We start from the raw sequence: 27,462 nt of genomic DNA on the forward strand, positions 1-27,462 counted from the left end.
ACGTCCATTTCCACAATTTGTCCCATTGCTGTTTAGAAGATATACTCTTGTCTTTTTGCACATAACCATACAAACTTTTCCAGAAGAGATTTACTGTCTCATCTGCGCGAACCTCTTGGTCGCGTTTTCCCTACCTATTCCTATGCAGGAGCATTGCATAGATGACATACAGGTTTACTAACCTGATTACAAGAAGGGGAACATTCCAATTCCCTAGTATGAGGGCACCCGTTCCATCCCGTTTCCTTGAAGGTTTCTTTCTGGGACCTCGAAAGGAGGTTCTATCGCTCAAACCCGATGTTAGTTCTTCCCAAGTCTGTTTTTCCAAATCAGGCCACTCTAACAGCTTACTTACTCCCTGCCACACTCTTTTGCCTACCACACACTCTTTTAAGAAATGTGAGTGGGTTTCCCTGAATGTTTTACCTAGCTCACTAGCTTTCTGTTTGCAGGTGATTTTAGGGCACTCTTGCTGGTCCTCTGGGAGCTATGGCTTAGCCGCATTAAGTGGTAGTACTTGATGGTATAAGCGCCACCTTGTTTCCCATAAATGGAAAGGGACTTTTTTCTCCTTAAAGAGAGCGATAGGGTGATCGGGTTGCAACAAGTACTGTTAAGTGCAGTGTTTGTAGCGTTTGCGTTCTAAATCAGGTTTTAAGAAACCCACTTCTAGAATCTCTCCATAAATTGTTTTCCTTAGCTGCTTAACTTAGGAGGATCCTTTGAATAGATCCGGTTCAACCTTCCGTTTTTTAAGTGTGAATAACAAATCTCTCAAGTAGTCTGGGTGTTCTCTTTTTAATACTTGTGTGATATTACCATTGAAAGATCCTTTCGCCCACCATGCTATGCCCCATGCTGACTTGCGCCAATGCAGAGCGAAAAGTGAGACCCAGGTTTTTTGCAGGAGGTTGGACATATTATGGACATTCATAAAAATCCAGTTTCCAAAATTGTAGGACATGAATTCAGTTACAAAATAGGGTTGCAGGGCAGGTAGGGCTAGGCCTCCCCGCTCAACCTCCTTAAATGCTACCGCACGGGCCAAAGGGAAGGACGCTGTGTTCCATACTAGATGGAAGATCTGGCTTTCAACTCTCCGAAGGAGATCAAGCGGGGGAGGATAGACTACCGCCAGGTTATGCACCAGGGGTATCAGGTAAGTCCAGATGTAAACCACTTTCTGGTACATGGCAAGGCTCCATTTTTTCCACATGGTGATTTTAAGCATTACTTTTTCTTCCCAATCTGTCCAATTTCCCCCCCAGACTTTTTCCTTAATCCCATATTCAATCCCCAAAATGTTTACTGTATCTACCCACTTCAGTTTGGACTCTGGGACTTTACATTCAGAGATGGGTAGGCACGAGAGTTGTTGGCATCCAGGGTCCATTTTAACAAATACACTTTTGTCAGCATTTAATTCTGAGCCCGAGATCTTGCCATATTCCCAGAAGAGGTCTAGTATTACAGAGATTTCATTTTCATTCAATAACAGTAATGTAACATCATCGGCATCAGCTACAAATTTTACCCTAAACTCAGTATGCAGTTCTGAGTGGAAGGTGGTTTGGCTATCCCATCACTCTCCCTCCTCCTCCCTCCCGGGAAGATCTCGCAGGGTGGAGGGATAGAGACCGAGAGTCCTTGCAGATGGGGTTCTCTCTGAATCCTGATCAGGATCGGATCCAGGGCAAAAACATAAAGTAATGGGCTCAGTGGGCATCCTTGTCGGACACCCGAATGCAAAATGATCGGGTCGCCCCGCCATCCATTAATCTGTGGTGTCACCTTTGCATTCGTATAGAGCAGCTGTATCCAAGTAACGAATAGGGGTGGTATACCTTTAGCTTTCAACGATGTCCACAGATAATTGTGAATCACTTTGTCAAAGGCCTTAACTTGATCCAATAAGATGAGGTGACCTTTCCAACTTTCATTCTGTATAGAGCAGGGGCGTAGCTAGGGGAGAGGGGGCCGTGTTCATCCCTCTCTTAGGTGGCCCCCCAGAGTGAGGGAGACAATGAAGAAAATAGGGAGGGATGGAGCTGGAGGGCCCTCAGGAGCTGGGGGCCCGTGTTCTTTGAACCCTTTCGTTCAATTATAGCTATGCCCCTCGTATAGAGTAAAAAAGTTCTCTGAGCAGACACAATGAGTCTGTCATCTTTCTTCCCAAGATAGCGCTTGTCTGCAAGCTGTGGACCAATTTAGGGGCCACTTTCGCCAATCTATTATTTAGGATTTTGGCAAAGATTCTGTAATCGATATTTGTGAGGGTTATCGGTCTCCAGTTTTGTAGTAAAGTGGTGTCACCTTTCTTGTGGGGGGGGGGACTAAGAGGCCATCCAAAAAGGACCTATTTAAACGCCCATTGTCTAGGACAAAATTAAATAATTTTACTAAAAGTGGTAGTAGCTGGTCTGCGTAAATCTTATAGATAGGGCTGAGAGAGATTCCTGCCTGCAACCTTGGAGAAGCCGCTGCCAGTCTGTGAAGACAACACTGAGCTAGATAGACCAATGGTCTGACTCAGGATATGGCAGTTTCCTATGTTCCTAAGAAATTAACTGTGCCAACCAACTTCCCAAAACGGAACAGAGTTATCTGACTGGCAAGGGAGCCACAAAGTGTCAGCATTTTCTTCTGCAGAAAATGTTGGAGAGCTTACCCCCTCAGAAGTAAGGGTTGTTGAAGCCGAGAAATGTCCCGCTCTTTTTGCTGAAACCCTCCTCTCCCCCCACCCACTCCTTGCCACTGAATCCCATTAGCTCCGCTCACATGCTTCTCTGAGCTCATAAACATTCTGCCCCATTGACTAGCATGGGGCAGTTGTGGGGTGGGGTTGGCCCCCATAGGGTTTTTAAATTCACATCTTTATGAAACTGACATGTTTCATTGGGGGGTAGATAAGTTCAGTTGCTCTCCCCTGCTAAATAAAGAGAATCACCACGTTTTAAAGCTGCCTCTTTGCCCAGTTAGCAGGGGTACAATCTAACACAGTAGAAGGAAGGTTGGTGCATCTGGAACAATTAAACTGCATCCCAAAAGGCAGAAGAGAGAGTTTTATTAGGTTGTTTTTATTGTGTTTTGTGGGATTTTAATCTGTTTTTACTTTTTAATATTGTTTTAACTTTTGTACACCGCCTAGAGATGTACATATCAGGTGGTATAAAAATATGATAAAACAAATAATGAATGTCTGTGGGTCAACCTGTGTCTTTTGGTGCTTTGCACTTGCCCCCAGGTGCTCCAGTTCTCTATTCATAGGATTGTAATATCTCCAGCTCTTTAGAAAATTGTATATAGATTAGTAAACTGACCATATAAGTTTCATTTTTATGATTTGTTTACTAACAACTACAACAAATATTTATATACCACTTTTCAACAAAAGCTTCCAAAGCAGTTTACATAGAGAAATAATAAATACATAAATAAATAAGATGGCTACCTGTCTCCAAAGGGCTCACAATCTAAACAGAAACATAAGATAGACCCCAACAACAGCCACTGGAGGGAAACTGTGCTGGGAGTAGATAGGCTCTTTTGCTCTCCCCCTGCTAAATAAAGAGAACCACCACATTTTAAAGGTGCCTCTTTGCCCAGGTAGCAGGGGTACAATCTAACACAGTAGAAGGAAGGTTGGTGCATCTGGAACAATTAAACTGCATCCCAAAAGGCAGAAGAGAGACACCAATTTATCATGGACAAGTATAGGATCCCTATAGGTAGGGGCATAGGGGCATTAAAAGATTCAGGGCCTGGCCCAACAGCCCAACCTTTTGATAATTAAACTCAATCATACTTCCCAACAATAATTATGTATGGGGTTGGTTTTTTTTAAAAAAAGTTTCTAATATTATAGTACAGCATGTATGAAGATGGAAGCAGCAGAGAGCTAGGTGAGGCCAGGAAAAATCTCCCATGCTCTGTGCTGGTGCCTCCGCTGCACATCCTTTCTGGAAGAGGTCCTGGAGTAGGGATGTGCGAACCGGTTCGAATCCGAACCGGGGTGGTTCAGAGGTTCGGATTCGAACCGAACCAGCCATCAGGTTCGAGCTGCAGGTTCGAATTCAAACCGAACCAGGGGGTGGTTCGATTAGAACTGGTTTGGACTGGTTCAGACACCCAAAAATTGATAGGATGGTATCTGGCACCCAGGGGTACCTGTCACCCAAACCCAAAAGCAATCGGACACTCGTACGATTTTTTATGAATTTTTGAAAATTATTTTTATTTTTTCTCATAGGATATAATGGGACTCGAACCAGACCATTATAGCTTATTGTTGAGCACCCATGGGTGCCAGCAACCACCCAAACCCTGAAGCAATAGGACACTCGTACGGTTTTTTATGAATTTTTGAAATATTTTTAATTATTTTTCTCATAGAGTATAATGGGACCCAAACCAGTCCATATCCCCTATTGTGGAGCACCTAGGGGCACAAACCTGGGGTGGGTGGTAGACAGGCAGGGGTTCCTACCACCCAAAAAATCCCAAGGCAATTGGACACTCCTCATATTATTGGTGAATTGTTAAAGTATTTTTGAATTCCTCATAGAGAATAATTAGGATTGCAGCAAATGTATAGCTTCACGTCGGGGGGAAAGGGGTGTTGTAGAGTGGAGTGTGGTGGATGGTAGTTCCTAGGGTGGGCAAGGAAGCTATCAGAATTATTTGAAAGGAATTGGGCAAGGGCTGATTTTTAAGTGATTTTTGAAGTTTACGCGTCTTTAAGGTTTTTCTCCATAAAGAAGCATGGAGGTGTCAGCAAATGTATAGCTTCACGTCGGGGGCAAAGGGGTGGCCTAGAGCAGTGTGGGGTTGGTGGTAGTGCCAGGTAGGGGCAAGGAAGCTTTCAAAGGATTTGGGCAGCGGGCTGGTTTTTGGTGAATTGTTGAAGTTTACGCGTATTTAAGGTTTTTCCTCATAAGCTATAATGGAGCTTTCAGCAGCCCCATAAGTGCACATGGGGGGTGCTGGGGTGGCCCAGAGCGAGTGGTGATGTAGTGCACATAGGGTGCCAACCACCCCCGTTGGTTTCTAACCCATGGAGTACTTGGTTCTGTTGTTTCTGAGGTGTTCTGAGTGTGGATTCTATGATAGCAAATGAGAGTGAGTGGATTCATGGTGTCTCATTGAAAATCTCATTTGCAGCAAGTTCCTGTGAAATAAGGCAGTGTATACAATAGGTCTTAGGTCTTGTATATTCACAGGGTGTTCAGGCACTTTCTTCCTTTAAAATGCAGTTTGCAGAGATCCTTATAAGAGTTGTCGGTGTGTTACCACCCATTAATGGTTCCAGGATTACTTTCTGGACCAACACCTCCAGGAAGGAAGATAAAGTGCAGCTAATTAGTTCTTAGGTGAATTTCTCACTTCAGCTCTGTCTTTTTGGATAGTTCCTTATTAAGCCACTTATAGAAGGCACCTAATAAGAATAAGCTGGTTGAATAGGCTTGGAATCCTTTTTCTAACAATTTGTCTTTCTCCAAGCATTTGAGATGGGGCATGATGAATGCAAGATAAAGTATCAAGAGGTTTCCTTTTCTGGTCTAAGACAAATTTCTTTTGTACTATTTAAAGCATTTTGAGCCTTCTCTACTGGACCTTTTGCACCTACTATCCTAAAGACCACTACGGGCATTGGGAGAAGAGGTAGCTTGTGAGGGTCTCCTTACCTGGCCCTGCTTTCCTCTGCTCCTTGACTCCTCAGGTACTTCCTGTAGTGAGCCAGTCCTCTTCCTTTCCTTCTAGAGAGAAGATGGAAACATCTCTCTCTCCCTCCTTACCTATTCATTATGTAGCTGATAGATAGGATAGGTCTTTCCTATCCCAAATGTATTTCACCCATAAACTAGTTAAGTAACTTAGAGAGCCGGGTCTCATGATCAGTGAGACCCAGTTTGGGGAGCTAAGCGGGGAGAGTGGGCTAAGCCCGCTCTCCCCGCACACAAGCAGGGCATGAGCCCTGGGCGGCCGGATCAGCCGCCCACGTGATTGCCGGCTCCGTGACGGAGCCAGCGGGGGCTGGGGAATTTGGGGGTCGCGCCCCCCAGATGCTCCAGTATGCCCTGCGTGAGCACGCAGGGCATACTGGAGAGACCCCTGGAGCCGGGAGGCGGCTTTTCGCCTCCCCTCCAGGAGTCTACTCATGAGTAGCCATGGCACGGAGTGAGCCCCTGGTGGCACAGTGGTAAAACTGCCGCCCTGTAACCAGAAGGTTGCAAGTTCAATCCTGACCAAGGGGCTCAAGGTTGACTCAGCCTTCCATCCTTCCAAGGTCGGTAAAATGAGTACCCAGAATGTTGGGGGGCAATATGCTAAATCATTGTAAACCGCTTAGAGAGCTTCCAGCTATAGAGCGGTATATAAATGTAAGTGCTATTGCTATTGCTATTGCTACTCACAATCAGAAAAACCAGGTTTGCGGAGTGCTCGCTCCGCAAACCTGGTTTAGGGGGAGGGGTCTGGCGGGTTAATGTCTGGTGGGTTAACCTTGTCTGGTGGGTTAACCACCGGGAGGCAACCAGGCTTGGCTGCGAGCCTGTTGGCTCCCACAATCATCCGAAATCAGGCTAGGCTCCCCTAGCCCAATTTTGGATTATCATTGGAATAGCCTCAGAATCTACAGTCATCTCCATGCATGTTACTCTAATAGCTGCAGCAACTAAACTCTGCACTCTGTAACTGGAGTGGTGGCTTCCTTGGTGCTTTGCTAAATAATCACAAAACTCCAACATCCCAGATAGGAAGCTTTACTGTGGGAGGAAGTGGTGTGAATTGAGATGTATATCACTTGATTAAACCCTCCCTGGACCCTGAGGTCCTTGACAACTATAGGCTGATCTCCAACCTCCCCTTTTTAGCCAAGGTGTTATAGAGGGTTGTATGTGCCCAGCTCGAGAGGGTCTTAGAAGAAACTAGTTATCTTAATTCTTATCAGTCGGGCTTCAGGCCTCAGCATAGCACAGAGACAGTCCTGGTCGCTCTGGTAGATGACCTTCTTCGGGACCGTGACGAGGGTAGTGTCCGTCTCTTGGTCCTTTTAGATCTCTCAGTGGCTTTTGACACTATCGATCATGCTATCCTTCTCGACCACCTGCGTGGGTTGGGTATCGGGGGCACTGTTTTACAGTGGTTCCGTTCTTACCTTAGCGGGTGTGTCCAGTTGGTATGCATTGAGGACAGGTGCTCTGACCCATGGCAACTCCTTTATGGATTTCCCCAGGGTTGAGTTCTTGCCCCTGTCCTTTTTAATATCTATATGAAGCCGCTGGGTCAGGTCATTTCCCAGTTTGGGGTGAGATTTCATCAATACACTGATGATACTCAGCTATATATTGCCATCCCAGACCATTTTGGGGATGCTGTTTCTGTGCTAACTCGCTGCCTGGAAGCTATTAAGGTCTGGATGAATCAAAACAAGCTCAGACTGAATCCCACTAAGACTGAATTACTTTTATTCAGCCCTCGTAATGGCCAACAGCTGGATGTGAACCTTGGTTTAGATGGGGTGGCGCTGCCCTCAAAAGAACTTGTTCGTGATTTGGGGTTCCTTTTGGACTCGCGCCTCCTGCTTGAGCAGCAGGTGGAAGCTGTGGCCAGAAGTGCTTTTGCCCAGCTTCATCTGGTTCGCCAATTACACCCTTACCTTGACCGGCAGGCATTAATGACAGTGACCCATGCCCTTGTTATCTCCCATTTAGACTATTGTAATGTTCTCTATCTAGGGTTACCTTTGAGGACAATCAGGAAGCTGCAGCGGGTCCAGAATGCAGTGGCTCGCCTACTCATGGGTGCCAGAAAATATGACAGGGTAACCCCTCTCCTACAGTGATTGCACTAGTTGCCTATTCACTTCCAAGCTCAATTTAAGGTCCTGGTTCTGACCTTCAAAGCCTTGCGGGGCCTGGCACCTGTCTACCTACAGACCCGCCTCTCCAATCCAGTTACATCCCATCCGGTTAGATCAGCTCAGACGGCCCTTCTGTCGGTCCCTGATTTCTGAGATGTTCAGGGCTCTAGGACCCGTGAAAGGGCCTTTTCAGTTGCTGCTCCACTCCTTTGGAACTCTCTCCCCCTACAGATCCGGCTAGCACCTTCCTTAACAATCTTCAAATCGCTATTGAAGACTTTTCTTTTTCACCAGGCCTTTGCCCTGTAGTTCATTTTTCTGTTTTCTGGTAGTTACTTTAGTTCTTCATAATTTTTAATTATTAATGTAATGCAATTTTTAATGTTGCCTGTTTGCCTGTTGTTATACACCGCCCAGAGTCTTCAGAGTGGGTGGTATATTAAATGTCATAAATAAATAATAAATAAATAACGTATACGTGTACATAAAGCTAAATCCCATGAATCAGGGCCGTTCACATTGCTGCCTTCATCTTCCCCTCCTCCTCCTGCCTCTGCTGCCCACTTTGCGCTGGCTCCTGGGCAAGTGGGTAGATTGTTGTTTTCTTGTGTACAAGAGCAAGAGAAGAAGCAACCTGTCCATCCTCTTGCCGGTAAAAGCCAAGAGGGAATGGTGGTGAATGCACACATGCCCCTCGCCCTTTCCCAGTCAGTTCTTGCCAGAAAGAGGGTGGACAGGTTGCTTCTTCTATCTCTCACTCACATGTGCGAGAAAACAACTGATCCATCCACTTGCTGGCAGGAGATGGTGTGAGGAGGAGGTGAAGGAGACAGGGAAGATGAAGGCTGCGAGGTGAGAAGGCAAGAGACTGCACAGAGGGGCAAAGTCTATCCAAAATGCCGGAGTATCATTTCCAACACTCTCCCAAAGTGCAGCTTTTAAAGGATGCATGTACTGCATATTAAGCACAAATCATCAAGAAAAAAGCTGACTAATGCTGCTGCCTGTATGAACAGTACTGTACTGAAGTTGCTGTAAATCCCTCCCATGTATGACCTCTACCCTACCCTAAAGGTAGCGAAGCAGGAGTAAATTGCCATTTTGAAAACCTGTTAGTGTGGAATGCAGTTTTAAATGCATGTATATCCCGGTTTTTTGTTTTTGTTTTTAAAAACTGATTGATGGCCATGTCGGAAGGAGGGTTTGCAATTGCACTTCAACCTACCTCTGTGTGTGTGTCATTTGTGAATAGATGCAGTCTGTCTCAAATGCACGTTTTATCCTCCACCCATCATTTTTTCCCATAAGGTTAGGAAATGGCTTTTTTTTTTGCATTTACTTCTGCAAAGTAAAATGGAATTTTCTCTTTGGTCAGTATTATTTATTATTTCTTGTTTGCACAGTCTGACAGGTGTTATTGACTGGTTTGTTTTATCCAGACATTGAGTCCTTCCCAAGGACCTGGGATGCCAGAATTTTATTATCAATTGTTATAGATATCGTCGCAGAATATAGGCTGTTCCCAGTAAAGCTGCTTTTTGTAATTGGCTGATGGCGATTTCTGTGGCCCCTATGGTGTTGAGGTACTCTTCGAGGTCTTTTGGAACTGCACCCAGGGCGCCAATTACCACTGGGATTATTTTGGTCTTTTTCTGCCACAGCCTTTCAATTTCAATTTGTAGATCTTTGTATTTTGTGATTTTTTTCTATTTCTTTTTCTTCTATTCTGCTATCCCCTGGTATTGCTATGTCGATTATTTTAACTTGTTTTTCTTTCTTCTCAACTACAGATATATCTGGTGTATTGTGGTGGCAGATGTTTGTCTGTTTGTAGTCGGAAGTCCCATAATATTTTAACATTATTATTAATTCAATTTCTATACCGCCCTTCCAAAAATGGCTCAGGGCAGTTTACACAGAGAAATAACAAACAAATAAGATAGATCCCTGTCTCCAAAGGGCTCACAATCTAAAAAGAAACATAAGATAGACCCCAGCAACAGCCACTGGAGGGAAACTGTGCTGGGGGTGGATAGGGCCAGTTACTCTCCCCCTGCTAAATAAAGAGAATCATTACGTTAAAAGGTGCCTCTTTGCCAAGTTAGCAGTATTAACAGGTGCAAAAATAATATTTTTATTTTAAAATAATAATTTAAATATCTTTAACAATAAGATATTTTTAGCACCATAGAGATTAACAAATCCATGGCCCACACTTAATTCTAGATTGGAAGGTACTCTTCTTATACATGGGTAAAGATATAAACAAAAAGTAAACTAGGACCAAATGGCCGTGGCATACAAAAGGTATAATCTATTTTCAGTAATTCAAAAAGTGGATACCGTGGGTACAGTATTGAGCAACATCCAGATGAAGTTAGTCATAACTCAGTCCCATTAAAATTAATGGGACTTAAGTTAATCATGATTAACTTTTCTCAGTGATGGTGCTTAGTCATGATTAACCAGTCCGGATGTTGCCCATTGTACACAGGATCAAAGGGAATGGGAGCAAGGTGGCTAACCACAAGAGGAAGCTCTCGCAAGGGCATTGCCCAGGGTGAAGCTGGCCACAGCTCCATGATGAGGAGGAGGTTCAGAGGAGGTGTGGGTGCAGGAGGTGGGGTTGCAAGAGGCAAAAATGCTGCTTCTCTCCAATTCCTTTGCAGCCCCACCAATCCCAGCTGCCCAGAGAGTAGGGCATGGAAGCAGGGCTGCAGAGGCCTCAGCAAGAAGCTCCGTTCTTACTGAGCCCCCACCTGGGTTGCAGAGTTGGCACTGCCTTCTGATGCCAGGGCTGCCACTCTGCATAGGAATGGCAGCAGCAAATTGGCAGTGGCAGGGCTGCCCAATTCCAGCTTCACTAGATGGGCATTGCTGCCCTTCAGCTCAAATGCCCGGCTGCCCAAATTAGGCAGCCGGGCTATTAAACAGCAGATTGTCAAAAGAGAAAAGCTAGAAGCTCCGTACTCACCAAGCTGTCTCCTTCACTGGCTGCTGCCCTGCAGGTCAGTAGCAAGAGAGGCAACCTGGCAAGAAGAGAGCTTCTTCTGGCTGGGTCCCCTCTCTCACCACCCAGCTGGCCAGATCAGGCAACTGGGAGATGCAGGAAGCGAGTCAATGAGGAGCCAGGCAGCAGCAGTGAGTAGTGGCAGGTGAGGAGATGGCTAGCAGCAGATGGCTAGCAGTATCCACTCACTGCCCCATGGCTAGGGTTGCCATATTCTGGCTCTCCAAATCCAGGTGCCTAATTTGCATATTATTTCTTTATCTGTTTATTTATTTAGCATATTTCCATGCCACCCAAAACTTGCATCTCTGGCTGATTTACAATTAAAATCATTTAAACCATAAATAAATTAAACAATTAAAATCATTTCAAACCCAACATTAAAAATATTAAAACTATAAATCCAATTAAAAGTCTGGGTGAATAAATGTCTTCAGTGCCTTTTTAAAAATTGCCAGGGATGGGGGAGGCTCTTATTTCGACAGGGAGTGTTGAAAGTCCAGGGGCAGCAATGGAGAAGGCCTGTTCCCAAGTAGGGGCCAGACGGGTTGGCAGCAACCACAGACAAACCTCTCCAATTATCTTAACAGGTGATGGGGCTCATGGTGAAGAAGATGTTCTCTTAAATACCCAGAGCCTAAGTTTAGGGCTTTGTAGGTAATAACCAGCACCTTGTATTTTCCCCAGAAATGTATCAGCAGCCAGTGTAGTTCTTTCAACACAGGAGTAATATGGTCTCTCCTAGATGGCTCAGAGACCAACCTGGCTGCCGCATTCTAGACCAACTGCAGTTTTTGGACTACGTACAAAGGCAGCCCCACATAGAGTGCATTGCAGTAATCCAGCCTAGAAGTTACCAGCATATTTACCACTATTTTGAGGTCATTCATCTCAAGAAACAGATGCAGCTGGCATATCAGCCGAAGCTGATAAAAAGCACCTCTGGCCACTCCTCAACCTGGGACACCAGGGAGAGGTTCAGATCCAGAAGCACCCCCAGTCTGTGTACCTGTTGCTTCCGGGGGAGCATGACCCCATTCAGAACTGGCAGATCAAAATCGTCTCCCGACTCACCCCTGGCCCCAGTCCTGCACACACTCTCCACATATTATGTAAATTGGCTTGCAAATAATTTGCATATGCAAATTAGAAGCTGCACTTTCCAGTGCACTTGTATTTGCTCAGGACATCTACCAACAATAGCTGGGGAAGATATCTTTCCCTGAACATATTCCTTGACATATTAATAGCAGCAACAGAAGAAGAAGAAAATGCACAGCTTTTTAATTAAGGCTGCAAATCTGTACACACTTATTGGAGAGAAGATCTGATTGAAACCAACCGTGCTAAGTAGGCATGCATTGAATGTAAAGCCAAGAAAGTCTTTAAATATTGCAATACACAGCCAAGTAGGCAGGTAGTGATTTACATCAAAAAACAAGTTATCCTCTCAAATGCCCAATAGAGATACCCTGATGATAACAAACAAGGCAATTCTCCTCAGGGGATTAATGTACTTGTGAAAGTGAAACCCTCCCAGCTAGCCTCCTGTGCTCTTCCTCTCTTCATCCAAGTCCAGCGTTTAGCTTTTTTTTAAATAAAAAAGAAAGAAAGCTGAAATCCAGGCAAATCTGGGTGGGCTAAGCAATCCAGGTGAGATGCTTAAAATCCAGGTGATACCCAGAATTCTGGGGGGCATGGCAACCCTACCCATGGTGGAGGCACCGCCTGAAGCTGTCATCTCCCCTCACCTCACTGTTAGGGATGTGCACAGACCGCGGAGGCGCAGTCCAACGCCAGGGAGGGTGTTGTTTAAGGGCGAGGGCGTTGTACTCACCCCTCCCGCCGCTTTCCCCCTCCGGCGCTCCATTTTAAAGCAAAATCTTCGGGGCGGCAGCGATCCTCCCTGCCGCCCCTGCCCCCTTGTTGCCTGCTAAAAGCGGAAGTAACTTCCACACATGCAGCCGCTGCTGACGTGCATGGCACATACATGGTGTGCGCACGGCGGTGGCGGCAGACGCATGCGCGGAAGTTACTTCCGCTTTTAGCAGGCAACAAGGGGGCAGGGGCAGCAGGGAGGACCGCTGCCACCCCAAAGATTTTGCTTGAAAATGGAGCACCGGAGGGGGGAAAGCGGCGGGAGGGGTGAGTACAAACCCACCCACCGCCAGATTCAGATTACTTTATTTACAGTCAATGACCAAAAGAAAGATATACAATAGTAAATGACATAAAATAGCATGATATCCTTAAAATAAGCATATACGTATATCTAAAAATGGCAATTTTAAAATACACTCATAACTTTGAAACTCTTATTTTAAAAACCACATAACAGTACTTAGCAACTATTCTGGAAATTACTGAATCTTCATCAGCTAATAAATACTTTACAAGGAAATCCCCGGTTTTTCCCTTCAGATTATTTTTTATGAATATCTGTTTGTTGTAGGCAGTGGATTAAGTTGTTCACATAAAAGTTAAATAAAAACGGCACTAAGATGCAGCCCTATCTGACTCCCTTATTTGTTGGAATCTTCTTTGAAAGATGACCTGCAGGCGTAAGACGAACTCAGAGAGTTGAATTTTCATAAAGCCTATAAATTAGTAGTAATAGTCGCCTATCAATTGATGTGTTAAGTAATTTAGACCAGAGGATGCCTCTTGAGATGGAATCAAACACCATCTGAAAATTGATGAAAGCTGCATATAATGGGATTTTCTTAGTATAAACATATTTTTTCTATTAGATATTGGAGCACAATAGAGTGATCCATCACTGATCTCTCAGGTCTAAAACCTGCTTGTTCTTGTTCCAGAATGTCCTCCCAGTCCATCCACTCACAAATCTATCTTTGCTCTCATCATTGCAGCAATGAAACAGCAATCATTGCAGCAATGAAACCTCAGTTTTCTACACTATTGTCATCTAATGAGAGATAACTAAGACTTTAACATTAAACAAGAAATCCGTTCTGGAAACAAAATAACTGTTTCCCCTGTATACACATAGGTTGTCAGAAAACTAGCTGATCAATTTCTCCTTGTTTTATTGATGGTATTAGAACCCAAAGACTTGGAGTACTGAACTTCCTTGGAGTCAACAGAACCCTCTGTTATCATAGAGCTGGACAAAGAGAACTGGCATAAAAAGCTTTGCAAAACTCTGATTTGACTAAGTGCCGTCAAGTCGGTGTTGACTCTTAGCGACCACATATATAGAGTCTCTCCAGGATAATCTGTCTTCAACTTGGCCTTTAAGGTCTCTCAGTGGTGCATTCATTGTTACTAGACCTTGCAGATCATCTGCACCCTTAGCTATCAGAGTGGTGTCATCAGCGTAGTGCAGATTATTCATGTTTCTTCCTCCAACTTTAAAACCACGGTCATCTTCTTCCAATCCAGCTTCTCTCAATGCATGTTCCGCATATAAATTGAATAAATAAAGAGAAAGTATACAGCCTTGTCTTACTCTTTTGCCAATCCAGAACCAGTCTGTTTCAACATGTTCCGTCTGGACTGTGGCTTCCTGTCCTGTGTATAGGTTTCTCATGAGAACAATGAGATGTTCTGGGACACCCATTTTCCTAAGGATGTTCCACAACTTGATATGGTCAACGCACTCGAAGCCTTTCTGTAGTCAATAAAGCACATATTGACTTCTTTTTGGTATTCTTTGGCTTTCTCAACATGAATCATCAATGATGTCTGTTGTTCCGTGGCCTTTTCTGAAACCAGCTTGAACATCTGGCATTTTCCTTTCCACATAGGGCTCTAATCTGCATTGGATGATCCTGAGCATTATTTTGCTAGCCTGTGAAATTAAGGATATTGTGCAATGGTTTGCACAATCTGTTAAATCTCCTTTCTTTGGTATGGGTATGTAGACTGACCTCTTCAATCTGTTGGTCACTGTGTTGTTCTCTAAATTTGATGTACTGTGCATAGTTTGCATCGGCATTAGACTGGAAAGCCTGTTTAGTTTCAGATTGACTGAGTCTTGTCTTTTCCTATCTCTATGGGTGCTATTTGCTGTTATTTTGGGTGATGTAGTTCCGCAGCACAGTCCTGGGCTAGGTGTGGCCAGTCCGAGTCTGTCCAGCACTTGCTGGACTACAACTCCCAGTCATCCTCAGTCTCAATAAATTGCCGCTGGGAAAGATGGGAGTTGTAGTCCAACAACCGCTACACAGCCTCAGGTCAACCACCCCTCTCCTGGACACAGGGGTATTAACTGGACTCATGGATTTATGGGAATTTCTAACGCCTGTGTTGCACGCTCGATGGGCTTTTCTCTACGCCCTCTGGCTATTTTAGGCCATTGCGATATATGCATTTCAGTCCCTGTGAGAGCCAAGGGCAGCAGTCTCCATGGATCTCAGTTACACTTCCGAATTCACGTTGCAGAGCCTAAAATCATCCATGTGCGGGGCAAAAGTGGAGGGACTGGAAGCGCATAGAAATTAATGCGAAAATTGAAATAAGTTCAGTAGGTTCACTGACTCCGTTTTATTATCCTTTTCTACCCCCTCAAAAAAAGAAAGAGAACTAGCTGTCACCGAAGATCAACCACCCCTTTTTTTTTTTCTTTTTTTTTGCCTAGGAAAGGGACACCTTTTTATTCTGGCATTCCGCATGTGGAAGTTTCCACGAGCTGCCATTGGGAACCGGACGTCGTACCCGCGACGCTTTGGTTCTATGGACATTTCTCGTTGGGCGACCGGACGCGGAGTGGTGTTTTCCTCCTCCTCGTGCCCTGATTGGTCGAGAGAAAGCCACTGAGACACGCCCGAGAATCGGCATCGCCTGTTTTTATCCAATTCGAACAAGCCATGTCGGAGAACGTAGAAGCCAATGAAAATCTGACGTGGCTGAAATCGAGCAGCCATTGGAGGCGCCGCAGGAGCTGGGTCTGCCAAGGCGGAGGTGCAGGATTGGCTGAATGGGGCTGGTGGGCGGGGCGGAACTAGCCGGAGTCAGAGCGCAGCGGCGGTGTTAGGGCTGCTGTCGCCTCAGAGGCAGGAAGCCTGAGCCGAGATGGAGCTTCCCAGGCGGGTCGAGCCACCGCGACTGGTATTGCTGCTGCTGTTGGCGGCGGCGTTGCTGCTTGCTGGTCCCAGCCTGGTCTCTGCTGGTCAGTCAGGGCGCTTGGTCGTGTGGGGTGGGCGGGCCTTGTTCCTCTGGGGGAGACCCTGGGGGGTGGGAGGTTGGGGGGCAGGCGCCGCAGGCGAGGGAGAATGGATGTTGCTACGTGCGTGTCAGAATCTGGGTGCCCCAAGAACGCACCGGTGTCAGGTTAGAGCTGACCCCCCCAGCCAGGGCTTTTTCTCCTTTGCTGCTCTATTGATGTGAACTTATGTTGTTTCTTATTCATTACACGTGTATGCCGCTTCTCCCCCCCCCCATTATGGACCTATGCAGGTTTCCCAGGTAGTCACCCATCCAGGTGCTGAGCAGACCAAGATCTGCTTAGCTTCAGCAAGCTGGCTGCATCATGTGCCCTGGGACCTATTTAAAATTTCGCTACTGTCCTTTGTATCTCCCTGACACATCTGACTTCTGCTGAAAAGCATTTGAGGTTTGGTATGTTTCCACCCTTTTAAAAATGCCTGCCCATTAATGCTATGTCTTTATGCTTTTCGTGACTCCAATTTTGCAACTGAGGCCTGATTTATATAAGCCGGAGATCCTTACCCATGTAAAACTCTCACCTCTGTTGAGTTGCATTATGTATGCACTTAGAAATGAGCCAGTGCATGTGACTGCTAAGTGCACCCACGTAGTGTGTCCTCCTGGGCCATTGATTGCTGACGTGCCAAATTATGGGCATTGGTATGGTTGCATGTCTGCTTAACATACCAGCAATTGATAGCTTAAGTAGATGTGCTCTTGGTGTGCTAATGCTACATGCTTATTGGTTTGTTTGTGTAATATGTGTACTTAAACTTGGTCAGGTATATGTGGGAAGCTTACACAGATAAAATGCTTTTCTGTGTCTATATAAATCAGTTCTGGGTCTGTGGCCTGGAGGTTAAAAAGTCCTGATTCTTGTGTCTCCCCCTCCCCGCAATGCATAGAATTTTTCCTAGCTGAGAATCTAAGTGTTCTCTAGTTGCCTTTCTCCAAAGTACAAGCAGCAGCTCTCTAAGGTGTAGGGGAGGCAAGTGCCCCAGACATCTGGCATTCCAAGTGCTTGTTTCTTTGCTTCTCTGGCTGGCCTGGCCATGGAACAAGATGCTGGTGTGCTGGGCAAATCAGTGGGTGCAAGATGGTGAGGGTGCCAGTAGCTGGCATGAAACAGGATGGACAGTTTCTGAAGTTTAAAGTAGGAACTAGTTGAGGAAAGGTTGAAGGAATGGATCTGCCAAAACTAAGAAATGCAGCAACAGACGTGAGTGGAACTAGGTGGGCAAAACAGGTGGCACTGTGGAGGAGTAGCAGTAGTTCGTAGGTAGTACTGGAAGGGTGTCTGGGTAAGCAGGCAGCTATGTAGTTGACAAGGAAGGTATGTGAGAGTGACTGAAGACTGAGTAACTAAGCCAGGGCTGTTTATGTAATTTACTGATTAATTTGAGATGTATTGGCCACTCTTGATTGAAAGACCAAGGCAGACAATGCTGCACTTTAGAAGTATTTAAAGTGCAGCTTGTCCACTGGTCCCCTGTACCAGAGTATATACAACTATGTCAGACCAGTTTTATACCATATTGCTGAATTTCAGATGGTGTTAGGAAGGTCTTGAAACATAATTCAGCATGGAGAAAATCTCTTGGGAAAGAAACCACTTTCTTGAGATGGTTTGGAATGGTGGGAGAACCTAAAGGTTTTTTGTGTTTTTTAAGCAATCTCCACTTTTAATCACTCTTAGGGCTAAGGTTAGGGCAACTGAAGTCCCTTGCAGCTTTAGGTTAGGGAAAGAGACTTGTCAGGGATGTCCTGTGTCTTTACTGGTTTGTCAGTGCCTCTGAGAGAGGATTTCATGTACGAGGAAATGAGATAGGACAGGTTAATCCCAAGTTGGCTGCCCTTGTTGATTACGCTGCAGTGTATCTGAGGGACCCCTGAAGTCATCACCTGCTACAGGTCACAATTTGGGGAAAGAAATTATAATTTCGGCCATTACAAAGTTGAGAGAACTGAAGTTTGAAATGATTATAACCTCCCTTATACAATGGGTAGCAGTGCTTAGAAATGGCAGTACTTTCTAAGTTGCTATACCAGTTTCAGGTTCTGCCTGTAGGCATTTGCTGTAACTGAAGTAATTGCACTTGGACAAAAATTCTGGACAAGCTTATTTGGCAAGGTAAGATAGGTGATCAATTCAGTCTCCATGTATAGGTAGACCAATTAGATGAGGTAAGTTTGCTGTTCTAAATGTGGTACTTTACAACTGTGCCACTCACTTAAGCCACTGCATTGGTTTGGTCAGAGTTGTAGAGAGCAAATATTTGGATGAAGATGGAAAACACAGAGGTGCATGAATTGGGTGATGGCTTCCTTATCTTCAAATGGATATCTCTAAAAAGTATTTTCAGGTACTTTCAGAGCAGTTCTCTCTCTAATATTTCTCACCTGTGTGCAGAATGAGTTTGGTTCTGGGCAGCAGTATCAAGGCAGTGTGAGTGCACGTGCAGAATAGTGTCTTCCTTATTCAAACTGAGTGGGATCTAAAATTAACTGAGCGGACATTTAAAAAATCCTGTGAGCATGTGCATGTGCGCACGCCTTAAAGGGAACACTGACTGAGAGCATTGAAAATATAGAGAAACTTGCTGATTTTCTCTGCCCATAGCAGCTTTGGTAGTGGTCAAATGTACAGCCAACTCTGAGCCTGGATATGCAAAGAATATATGCAAGCATTCTAATGAATTCATTGATGGGCAGTGAAAAAAGATAAAGTATTTAATACAAATCAAAAATACATGGATAATAAATACATGAATAAATATACACTAATGTAGATTACAAATTCCAAAGTAAACTTGTAATCTAGTACAAGTATGAGATAAACCTAAAGCAGAATTGTCTATGATCTAATAACTGGAGCAAACAATATGTATAACAAACCAAATATTTGTTATACATATGAAAAATAGCTGTTAGGCAGATAAATCATAGAACTGAAAAGGTTTATAATCACACACCCAAGGGTTTTAACAAAAGAATGGCAAAATGAAAGTTAGGACAGCAACTAGGCAGGTGGAGAGCAGAATACTGACCACTGGGCAGAGATGTAATTAGGCATGCAGCAGCTGCCACGTTAGATGGATCATAGGATCAAGCATATACTGATTTAATCATCTCCCTGATGTCTGTGCTTAAGCTTGGATTGTGTCAGAAAACAAACCTTAAGAAGCATCAAGGGGGTCCACTATTAGCCATTTGTCCTTGTAGCGCAGAGAGAGAGGCAGCTCTTTAATGGAAACATGATTACAGCCACACCCATGGTAGTTGGTGTGCTGGACAATTGTCAGTGAGAGGTGAAAGATTCAGTTGTTCCCGTACTCAAATAGCAGGGTCTTGATCCAGTGTCCCAGTGCTTCAGCCAGAGGTGTGGGTTTCCAAGAAAAATTTTAATTTGGAAAATTTCCAGAAAAATTCCCATGCAAATTTCCCCTTCATTTGCATAAAACTTGCCTTGATTTCCCTGCCGCCCCCCCCCCCCAAATCATTGTACGAATTTTCCTGCTGCCATTAATAGATTCTGATCTGGTTGGGCATGTTTATTCAATTTATACAGTGAAATATTAATATTCCCACACTGCATCTCTAGAGTTTTTTCTTTTAAGTAGTTGGACAGAAATGTTTGCTGGTGGGGGTGTAGTCAGTTTCCACTTCATATGCTTTAATTGTTATACTGGAATTCAGAGTTTTATGTGGAAAGAACTTCATTTTATTGGAATGTTCAATAAATGTATCCTTTCACATGCTTTTTAGGTATGATCACCTGAAGAACACTAATTAGCCATTTTTGGAAGGGTGACATAGAAATCGAATGAATGAATAAATAAAATTACAACTTTGAAATTGCTGAACTTGCCTAGTATTGCATTGGCCCCAATTAATTGTTACTAATGAATTTTATGGAACAGTGTTGGACATCCGGAGTAGCATGTGCAGCAATGCAAGATCCAGACTAATATTGCACTGTAACTTGAGCAAGGGAAGGGGCAATTTCCACCCTTCCCTCTAAAGACCCCTGTGTGAATATATCCTCTGTGATGTATTTTAGTAACATACAGTGGCCTTCAGAGGAAAGGGAAGATTGATGAAAATTGCCCTTAACCTCAAACGACAGTGCAATATTAATTTGGATCTTGAACTGCTGCACATGTGCAATGCTAGTCTGGATGTGAGCCAATGAAATTTTAGTAATGGAAAAAAATTTCTAAAACATATTTTTTCTGGAAAATGTTCCATCCCACATCTCTGGTTGCAGCTGACAGGACAAGGCTGTTTATCATGTACAAAGATATGACTAGTTGTGTATTAAACCTAGTTAGTCACCTGCACTTGTTCCCAGAAGTATTTTTAGAACAACAAGCTCTGGAGCCAGAGAAGGAACATCAAGGTTGCTAGTTGTTTTACAGGAAGGCTGTTTCAGTATTCACCACTCTATCTCTATCCTGTACAAATAACGAAAAGGAATATTTCTTGTAACATTTGCATGTGATGCTGCCCAAGTTCTTTGACACAAGCACTTTAATGCAGGTCAGGGTTTCAGTTAACGCTAAGTGGCTAATTTTGGTAAGAGATTCACTTTATATGTGGCTGGCTAAGTTTGATTTTGGGTAGTTGGAAAATGTGTTTAGAATCTTTTGAGTTCTGGGCTTCTTGGGCAACAATTTACAATTTAAGGATGGACGTAGACTTTTATTTCTATTCTTTGATTCATAAGCTAGTCATATACAACATGTATTTTAGGGCGGGGAGGAACAGTTGCAGGAGTGTACAACTAAAATATTGGGGTATGGAATTGGCTCTAGATAGTCCAGAAAACTTTTTTGATGTTATCAAAATATCCTATTAGGTCTATAATTAGCTTTAAGATAGTTGTCATAGGAATTTTGCTGTTCTTGATTCCATCAATAAATGGTCTTTTTTGAATATCTGAATCTTTACATTTGGCTTAATTAAGCATGAAGGCTACCGGTAAGTTACTCAGATGTTACAGATGTGTATAACATTGTGGATTATGTCTGAAAATTCTTAATGCAAGACTTGACAATTCCCAGGTGCCAGGGCACCGTGGCACCTAGAAATGTAACTGGTGCCTAGACTAGGCTATTCCAGGAGGTAAAGGTAGTGTGCCATCAAGTTGATTTCAATTACAGGTGCCCACATAGCCCTGTGGTTTTCTTTTGGTAGAATACAGGAGGGGTTTACCATTGCCTCCTCCTGCACAGTATGAGATAATGCCTTTCAGCATCTTCCTATATAGCTGCTGCTCGATATAAGTTTTTCCATAGTCTGAGAAACATACCAGCAGGGATTTGAACTGGCAACCTTCTGCTTGTTAGTGAAGCATTTCCCTGCTGTGCCATTTAGATTATTATTACGTCTTTTCATGTTGCTCAATTGCTTGCCCATTGCTTGAGGCAAGAAGCTTATCTCAGTCCATCATTGCTGCAGTTCCAAAGGCTTATTGTCGTTTCCCCTTCATTCATGATTTACATATGAGATGGTGCTAATTCATTGTCTCCATTGTCAAATGTAAATAGCAAGAAGCTTGTCTTAACATAACCTGTTGATGACCCCAAGAAACGATCAGGTAAAGCTGCAGCATTGGTTTAGTAGTATTTAGTATTTTCGAGTAGTCAGAGATGGCATATTTATTCACTACATGGACAAATTTAATGTGTGACTATAGGCTGTAAGCCCTTCCCTGTCTCTTGGGTTTGGGACAGTTTGGGAGACAAACACAGCTGCATTCTCTCAGAGGGCCACACACAGCAGCAGAAATTGTAAGTAAATTAATATAGGAACATAGGAAGCTGCCATATACTGAGTAGGACCATAGGTCCATCTAGCTCAGTATTGTCTATACAGACTGGCAGTGGCTTCTCCAAGGTTGCAGGCAGGAGATGCCAGGGAGGGAACTTGGGACCTTGTGCATGCAAGCATGCAGGTGCTCTTCCTGGAGTGGCTCCATCCCTTAAGGGGAATATCTGACAGGGCTCAAATGTAGTTTCCCATTCAAATACAACCAGAGCAGACCCTGCTTAGCAAATGGGACAGTTCATACTTGCTACCCTAAGACCAGGTTTTTACTATGCTTCCCCCTCATTATTTCACCATTTAGATATGCTCTGCTCCCCACCTCCGCCACACCCTCGCCTTTTATGATAATTTCTAGAGCACTGGACTAGAACCAGGCAGACTGAATTCAAATTCTCATTCAACCATGAAACCTACTGGGTGACTTTGGGTCAGTCACTTCTCTCTCTCTCTCTCAGCCTAACTTACAGGGTTGTTGTGAGAAGTAGCATAACCATGTACACTGCTCTAGGCTCCTTGAATGAAGATTGGAATATAAACATAAAAAGAAATACAAGTCCCTTCAGCATTATAGATCCATGTGCCTTCAGGCTTCAGCTGCATTGCATTGATGGGGTTGTGTATATGTCTCAGTGCTGCATCGAACTGAGTCTGTGAACCTTGAGAGGTTTTCATACAATTAAAGGGTTGTGATCTATTTAATAGCTGTTTCTGAGACTTGAGACTTCCTTCTTAAAGTAAAACTTGTACTTCTTATTTTCATTAACCAGCTTTGTCCAATGAATGTTTTTTGCCCAGAGGTGTACTGCAATGTTTGCCTTGAATTATGTTGCCACACAGATAATTATAGAGGTCATTCACAGAGTCAAAAGGTTTGGGAGCTGTGTGCGCTCCCGATTTCAGGTTGTGTGGAAGCAAGTTAAGAGGGAAATCTAGGTAGAAATGATGGTGTGGAAGCAAAGTAGGAGGAAAAGCTACCCAGGTCTACCCTTGCTTCCACATAACCGAAAATTTGGATCACACACAGCTCCCAAACCCAGGTAGAACACAGTTTTTGATTGTGTGAATGACCTTGTAGAATATTTTGCTAGGTATAGTTTGAGATCTAATATCATGGAGGAAAGTTCTCAACTATGTGGCCTGCTTGAGATACATGACAAGATCATTTCCATAAGATTTCTAGTGGTTGCAAGTTGTGTTTGCTGTCCTTTAAGCAAGGTTCTTTCATTCTTTAACAACAACTTGTATTGACATGAACTGGGAAAGGTGCAGAAGAGGGCAACCAAGATGATCAAGGGCCTAGAGCACCTTTCTTATGAGGCTAGGCTACAACACCTGGGGCTATTTAGTTTAGAAAAAAGATGACTGCGGGGAGACATGATAGTATTATTATTATTAATTCGATTTCTATACCGCCCTTCCAAAAATGGCTCAGGGTGGTTTACAAAGAGAAATAAAACAAATAAGATGGCTCCCTGTCCCCAAAGGGCTCACATTCTAAAAAGAAACATAGGACACACACCAGCAACAGTCACTGGAAGTACTGTGCTGGGGGTGGATAGGGCCAGTTACTCTCCCCCTGCTAAATAAAGAGAATCACCATGGTAAAAGGTGCCTCTTTGCCCAGTTAGCAGGGGTCTATAAAATCATGCATGCTATGGAGAAAGTGGATAGAGAGAAATTCTTCTCCCTCTCCTATAACACTAGAACCGGGAGTCGTCCCATGAAAATTGATTGCCAGGAAATCTAGGACCAGCAAACGGAAGTACTTTTTCACACAACGCATAATCAACTTGTGGAATTCTCTGCCACAAGATGTGGTGACAGCCAACAACCTGGATGGCTTTAAGAGGGGTTTGGATAACTTCATGGAAGAGAGATCTATTGACAGCTACTAGTCGGAGGGCTGTGGGCCACCTCCAGCCTCGGGGTGGGGGGGTGGGGTGCCTCTGGGTACCAGTTGCGGTGGAGTAACAGCAGGAGAGAGGCCATGCCCTCAACTCCTGCCTATGGCTTCCAGCAGCATCTGGTGGTCCACTGTGCGAATCGGGATGCTAGACTAGATGGGCCTTGGGCCTGATCTAGCAGGGCTGTTCTTATGAATGGCATTTCTGTTGACTCCAATTAAAATAATTTCAAGGAGCAACAGTGGAAAAGCCGCTCCCGGCGTCTCAGAGCTACTCCCAGTCGAAGTCCTGTGCTTGACGGACTGATGGTCAGACTCCATATAAGGCAGCTTCAGATATTTATATCTCAATTTCTTCAAGCAGATTTTGTGAATGTGCCTCCCCCACCCCTCTGTTCATCTACTGTCTTGGCTTTCACCCTATTTTTAATTGTCATTATTTTACTGTTTAGTGAATTTGTACATTTTGAACCTTTAAATTTTTTTATATCAAACCCCCATGGCTGATGTGCCTCTTCTGTTTATGACTTGCTTTGGGTATATATGATGAGTAACAACTGGGTATATATGAGTAATGAAGTTGGCATGCAGAGTTTTATTATACTGTGTATGTACTTCAATCAATAGTTTATTGCTGATCAGGGTCTGGGGTGGGGTCTGGGGGGATTGGAGTTAATCTATGAAAATGTATTACCTGTCTCTTAAGACTCACCTTGTGTTGTAACTATCCAAAATGTTTTTTAAAAAATAAAATGGCAAAATACTTATTTGCCCCAAATTGGGCAAACTATGCTTCTTGAAGGCAAAATGCTAACTTTTTGCAATGAACTAGAGCTGTTAAAACGGTGTATTAGAAAATTGATGTAGTAGTAGTAGAGCTACATTGGAGTTGTAACTATTTACAATGGAGCTTTTTGTAGAACTATTTGTATGGTTTCCCCAGTGTAATTCAAATTGAATTGCAGAGGGGAAATAATAAAATAAAGCAATTCTACAAAAAGCTCCATTTTAACGCTACTAGTACTCAGTCAGTTTTCTAATACAACCTTCTAGCAGCTCCAATTTAGTTAGTCTTTTTTTCTTTCTGGCTGTTAGTCTTTTTTTCTTTCTGGCTGTGTGCTTTTACATGGCTCTCTTTTGCCCAGAAATTTGCACATCAAATATAATAATATTTTTTTCTTCTCCAAGGTAATGAATATCAGGCAATTTGTTACCCTCCAAAAAGGGCATCGCAGCAAGAAAAGGGAACTGCAGAGCAGATCTCTCAGGGTGGTCTGTCAGGTGCAGAGAAACTTGAAGCATCAAGTGTATTATTATGTAGTAGTAATATTGTGTTCTTGGAGGAAGAATGGATGTAAACATAAATAAAAAAATTGTTAAATATGTTGCTTATTACTTGATAATTTCAAAATGTGTAACATTTATTTTTTGCATATAATTTTGCCATATGTATATGATAAATCATTATTATATGCAAAAAAAACCCACCCTACAGTTTGCAGACTATGTGGCACTTCATTTTCTCAGGTGATGGTCATACTGGGGGATAAAAAAAGACCAACCCGTGTGTGTGTGTGTGTGTGTGTGTGTGTGTGTGTATCTCTCTCTCTCTCTCTCTCAAGAGATGTGAATTTTGGGTGGTATAAAAATGTGTTTGTAAAAATATATATATATACATATATATATATATATATATATATATATATATATATATATATATAAAAACAAACACATTTTTATACCACCCAAAATTCACTTCTTTTGTTATGTTACATCTGTTAAGGAATGCCCTTAAGGCTGAAAGGTCATTGGAAGAATAGATGCACTGAAAATGAACAGGTTTCAGAGAATTTAAATGTATTGCACTAGATCTGCCATGTATCAAATTAATCTCTTTGTAGTGTTCAACACTTACTTAAGTGCTGTAACTGGTTTTATACACATCCTTTATTTCACTGCCTATTTTAGAGCTGGCATGCAGTCAATTAACAGGTCAAATATTGTTGGCTGACCAGTCAACTAACTGGCTGCTATCTGACTGTCCGATATTACCAAATATATCATGAAGTCAAGATTTCCCCTGTGCAGATGGCAAGTTCTCTTTATGATTGCCATTAGCACTGACTTAAGTTTTGAATAACTGCTGTCACTGTCGTTCCTGTTCTAATTACTTTATATGTCTTTAATTTTGTAAGTGTAGGCTGACACTACTATTCCACTATAAAAACCAAAGAAAAGGAGTGTTAATGAATTGTTCATATTTTATAGAAACCTGACATAACATTGTTTCATTACTTTTTCCATTACATTTGTCATACATTACATTTTTTAAAAAGTTCATGTTCCACAATAACAGTTAACTGTTTTTAAAATAAGCATAAATATCAAGCCTGTTAATCCAGCTATAAATAAAAAATATGAACATGTGATACTACCTCTATACCGAGTAAGCCCATTGGTTCCCCCAGTCTAACAGGCAGCAGCTGCTCTGCCTGTCTCTGGCAGAGTCTGGTCTCAGCCTAACTTCCTGAGCTTCTTTTAAACTGGAGATTCTTGAGATTGCACCTAGGACTCTGCACAAGCGCTACCATTGAGCTAAGGTTCTACCTTAAAACTTCTGTTTCCAAACCAGCCTCAAAGGAAACAGAAGTTTCCTTCTAACAGGCAGCACAAACTTCTGTATTATTTTAAAATGTTTATATGATACTTGATGTTCAATGATTCACAAATTAAAACAAAATCTTAACAAATTGAACAGTAATACGCTGCAGAAAATTAAACCCAAGCAATCAAATAACTTAAAAAGTAGCTATACCAAAGGCCAGTGTTCACATTAAGTGACACACCGGGGAAATGCTTGACTAACAAGCAGAAGGTTGCCGGTTTGAATCCCCACTGGTACTATATCGGGCAGCAGCGATATAGGAAGATGCTGAAAGGCATCATCTCAAACTGCGTGGGAGGAGGCAGTGGTAAATCCCTCCTGTATTCTACCAAAGAAAACCACAGGGCTCTTTGGGCACCAGGAGTAAAAATCGACTTGAAAGCCACACTTTACATTTATCCAAAAGGCCAATAATGCAGTAGGACATAACAATATCCAAATGGATTCTAATCATAAATTTCCAAAGACTTTCTGAAAATGTGAGGGTTTTTTACACACCTTCTAAAAGACAGCGGGAAGAGGCTATACTGATCTGAGCTCCAGGGAGTTGAGGTTGCTACCAACAGTCCTGAGCCTAATTTAGTCCTGAGGCCAATTTAGCTTTCACGTTAGATGGAAGCTGGAAGTGGGCCTCATCAGAAGATCTTCGATGGTGAAGGCTCATTTGGGGAGGGATGCTCTTCTAGCTGTTACGTTGGGTCTTCTAATGTAAGTGAAAAGAGGCACAATAGTATTTGTTTCCTATCTTTTGGAAGGAGCTGCTACTCAGAAAAGAAGAGCAAACCTGTGATCATGTCCTAAACAAATATACTTGGAACCAAGTATCCTTGACTTGAGTGACATCTGCGTAATTGAAATGTTGTCAAGTAACAACATCTGTGACTGTAATTGAAATGTTGTCAAGTAACAATGTGAAGGGGCGGTGGTTCATGCTCTGCATGCAGAAAATTCTAGTTCAATCCCTGGTATTGCCAGTTAAGAGGATCAAGTACCAGGTGACAGGAGAGACCTCTGCCTGGGAT

General features: G+C 43.2%; 1 protein-coding gene across 2 annotated transcripts in view; it reads left to right on the forward strand.

Moving 5' to 3' along the window:
* Positions 1-15,802: 15,802 nt before the first annotated feature.
* Positions 15,803-27,462, forward strand: part of SEL1L (SEL1L adaptor subunit of ERAD E3 ubiquitin ligase) — a 52,025-nt gene continuing 40,365 nt past the window's right edge. For both annotated transcript variants that reach the window (XM_053283970.1, XM_053283971.1), the window contains exon 1: positions 15,803-16,005. In XM_053283970.1, coding sequence (XP_053139945.1) covers positions 15,909-16,005 — 97 coding nt within the window. In that variant the 5' untranslated portion in view covers positions 15,803-15,908. The remainder of the gene's footprint in view (positions 16,006-27,462) is intronic.

Source organism: Hemicordylus capensis, chromosome 1 (assembly GCF_027244095.1).
Source record: "Hemicordylus capensis ecotype Gifberg chromosome 1, rHemCap1.1.pri, whole genome shotgun sequence".
NCBI classification, from domain to species: Eukaryota; Metazoa; Chordata; class Lepidosauria; order Squamata; family Cordylidae; genus Hemicordylus; species Hemicordylus capensis.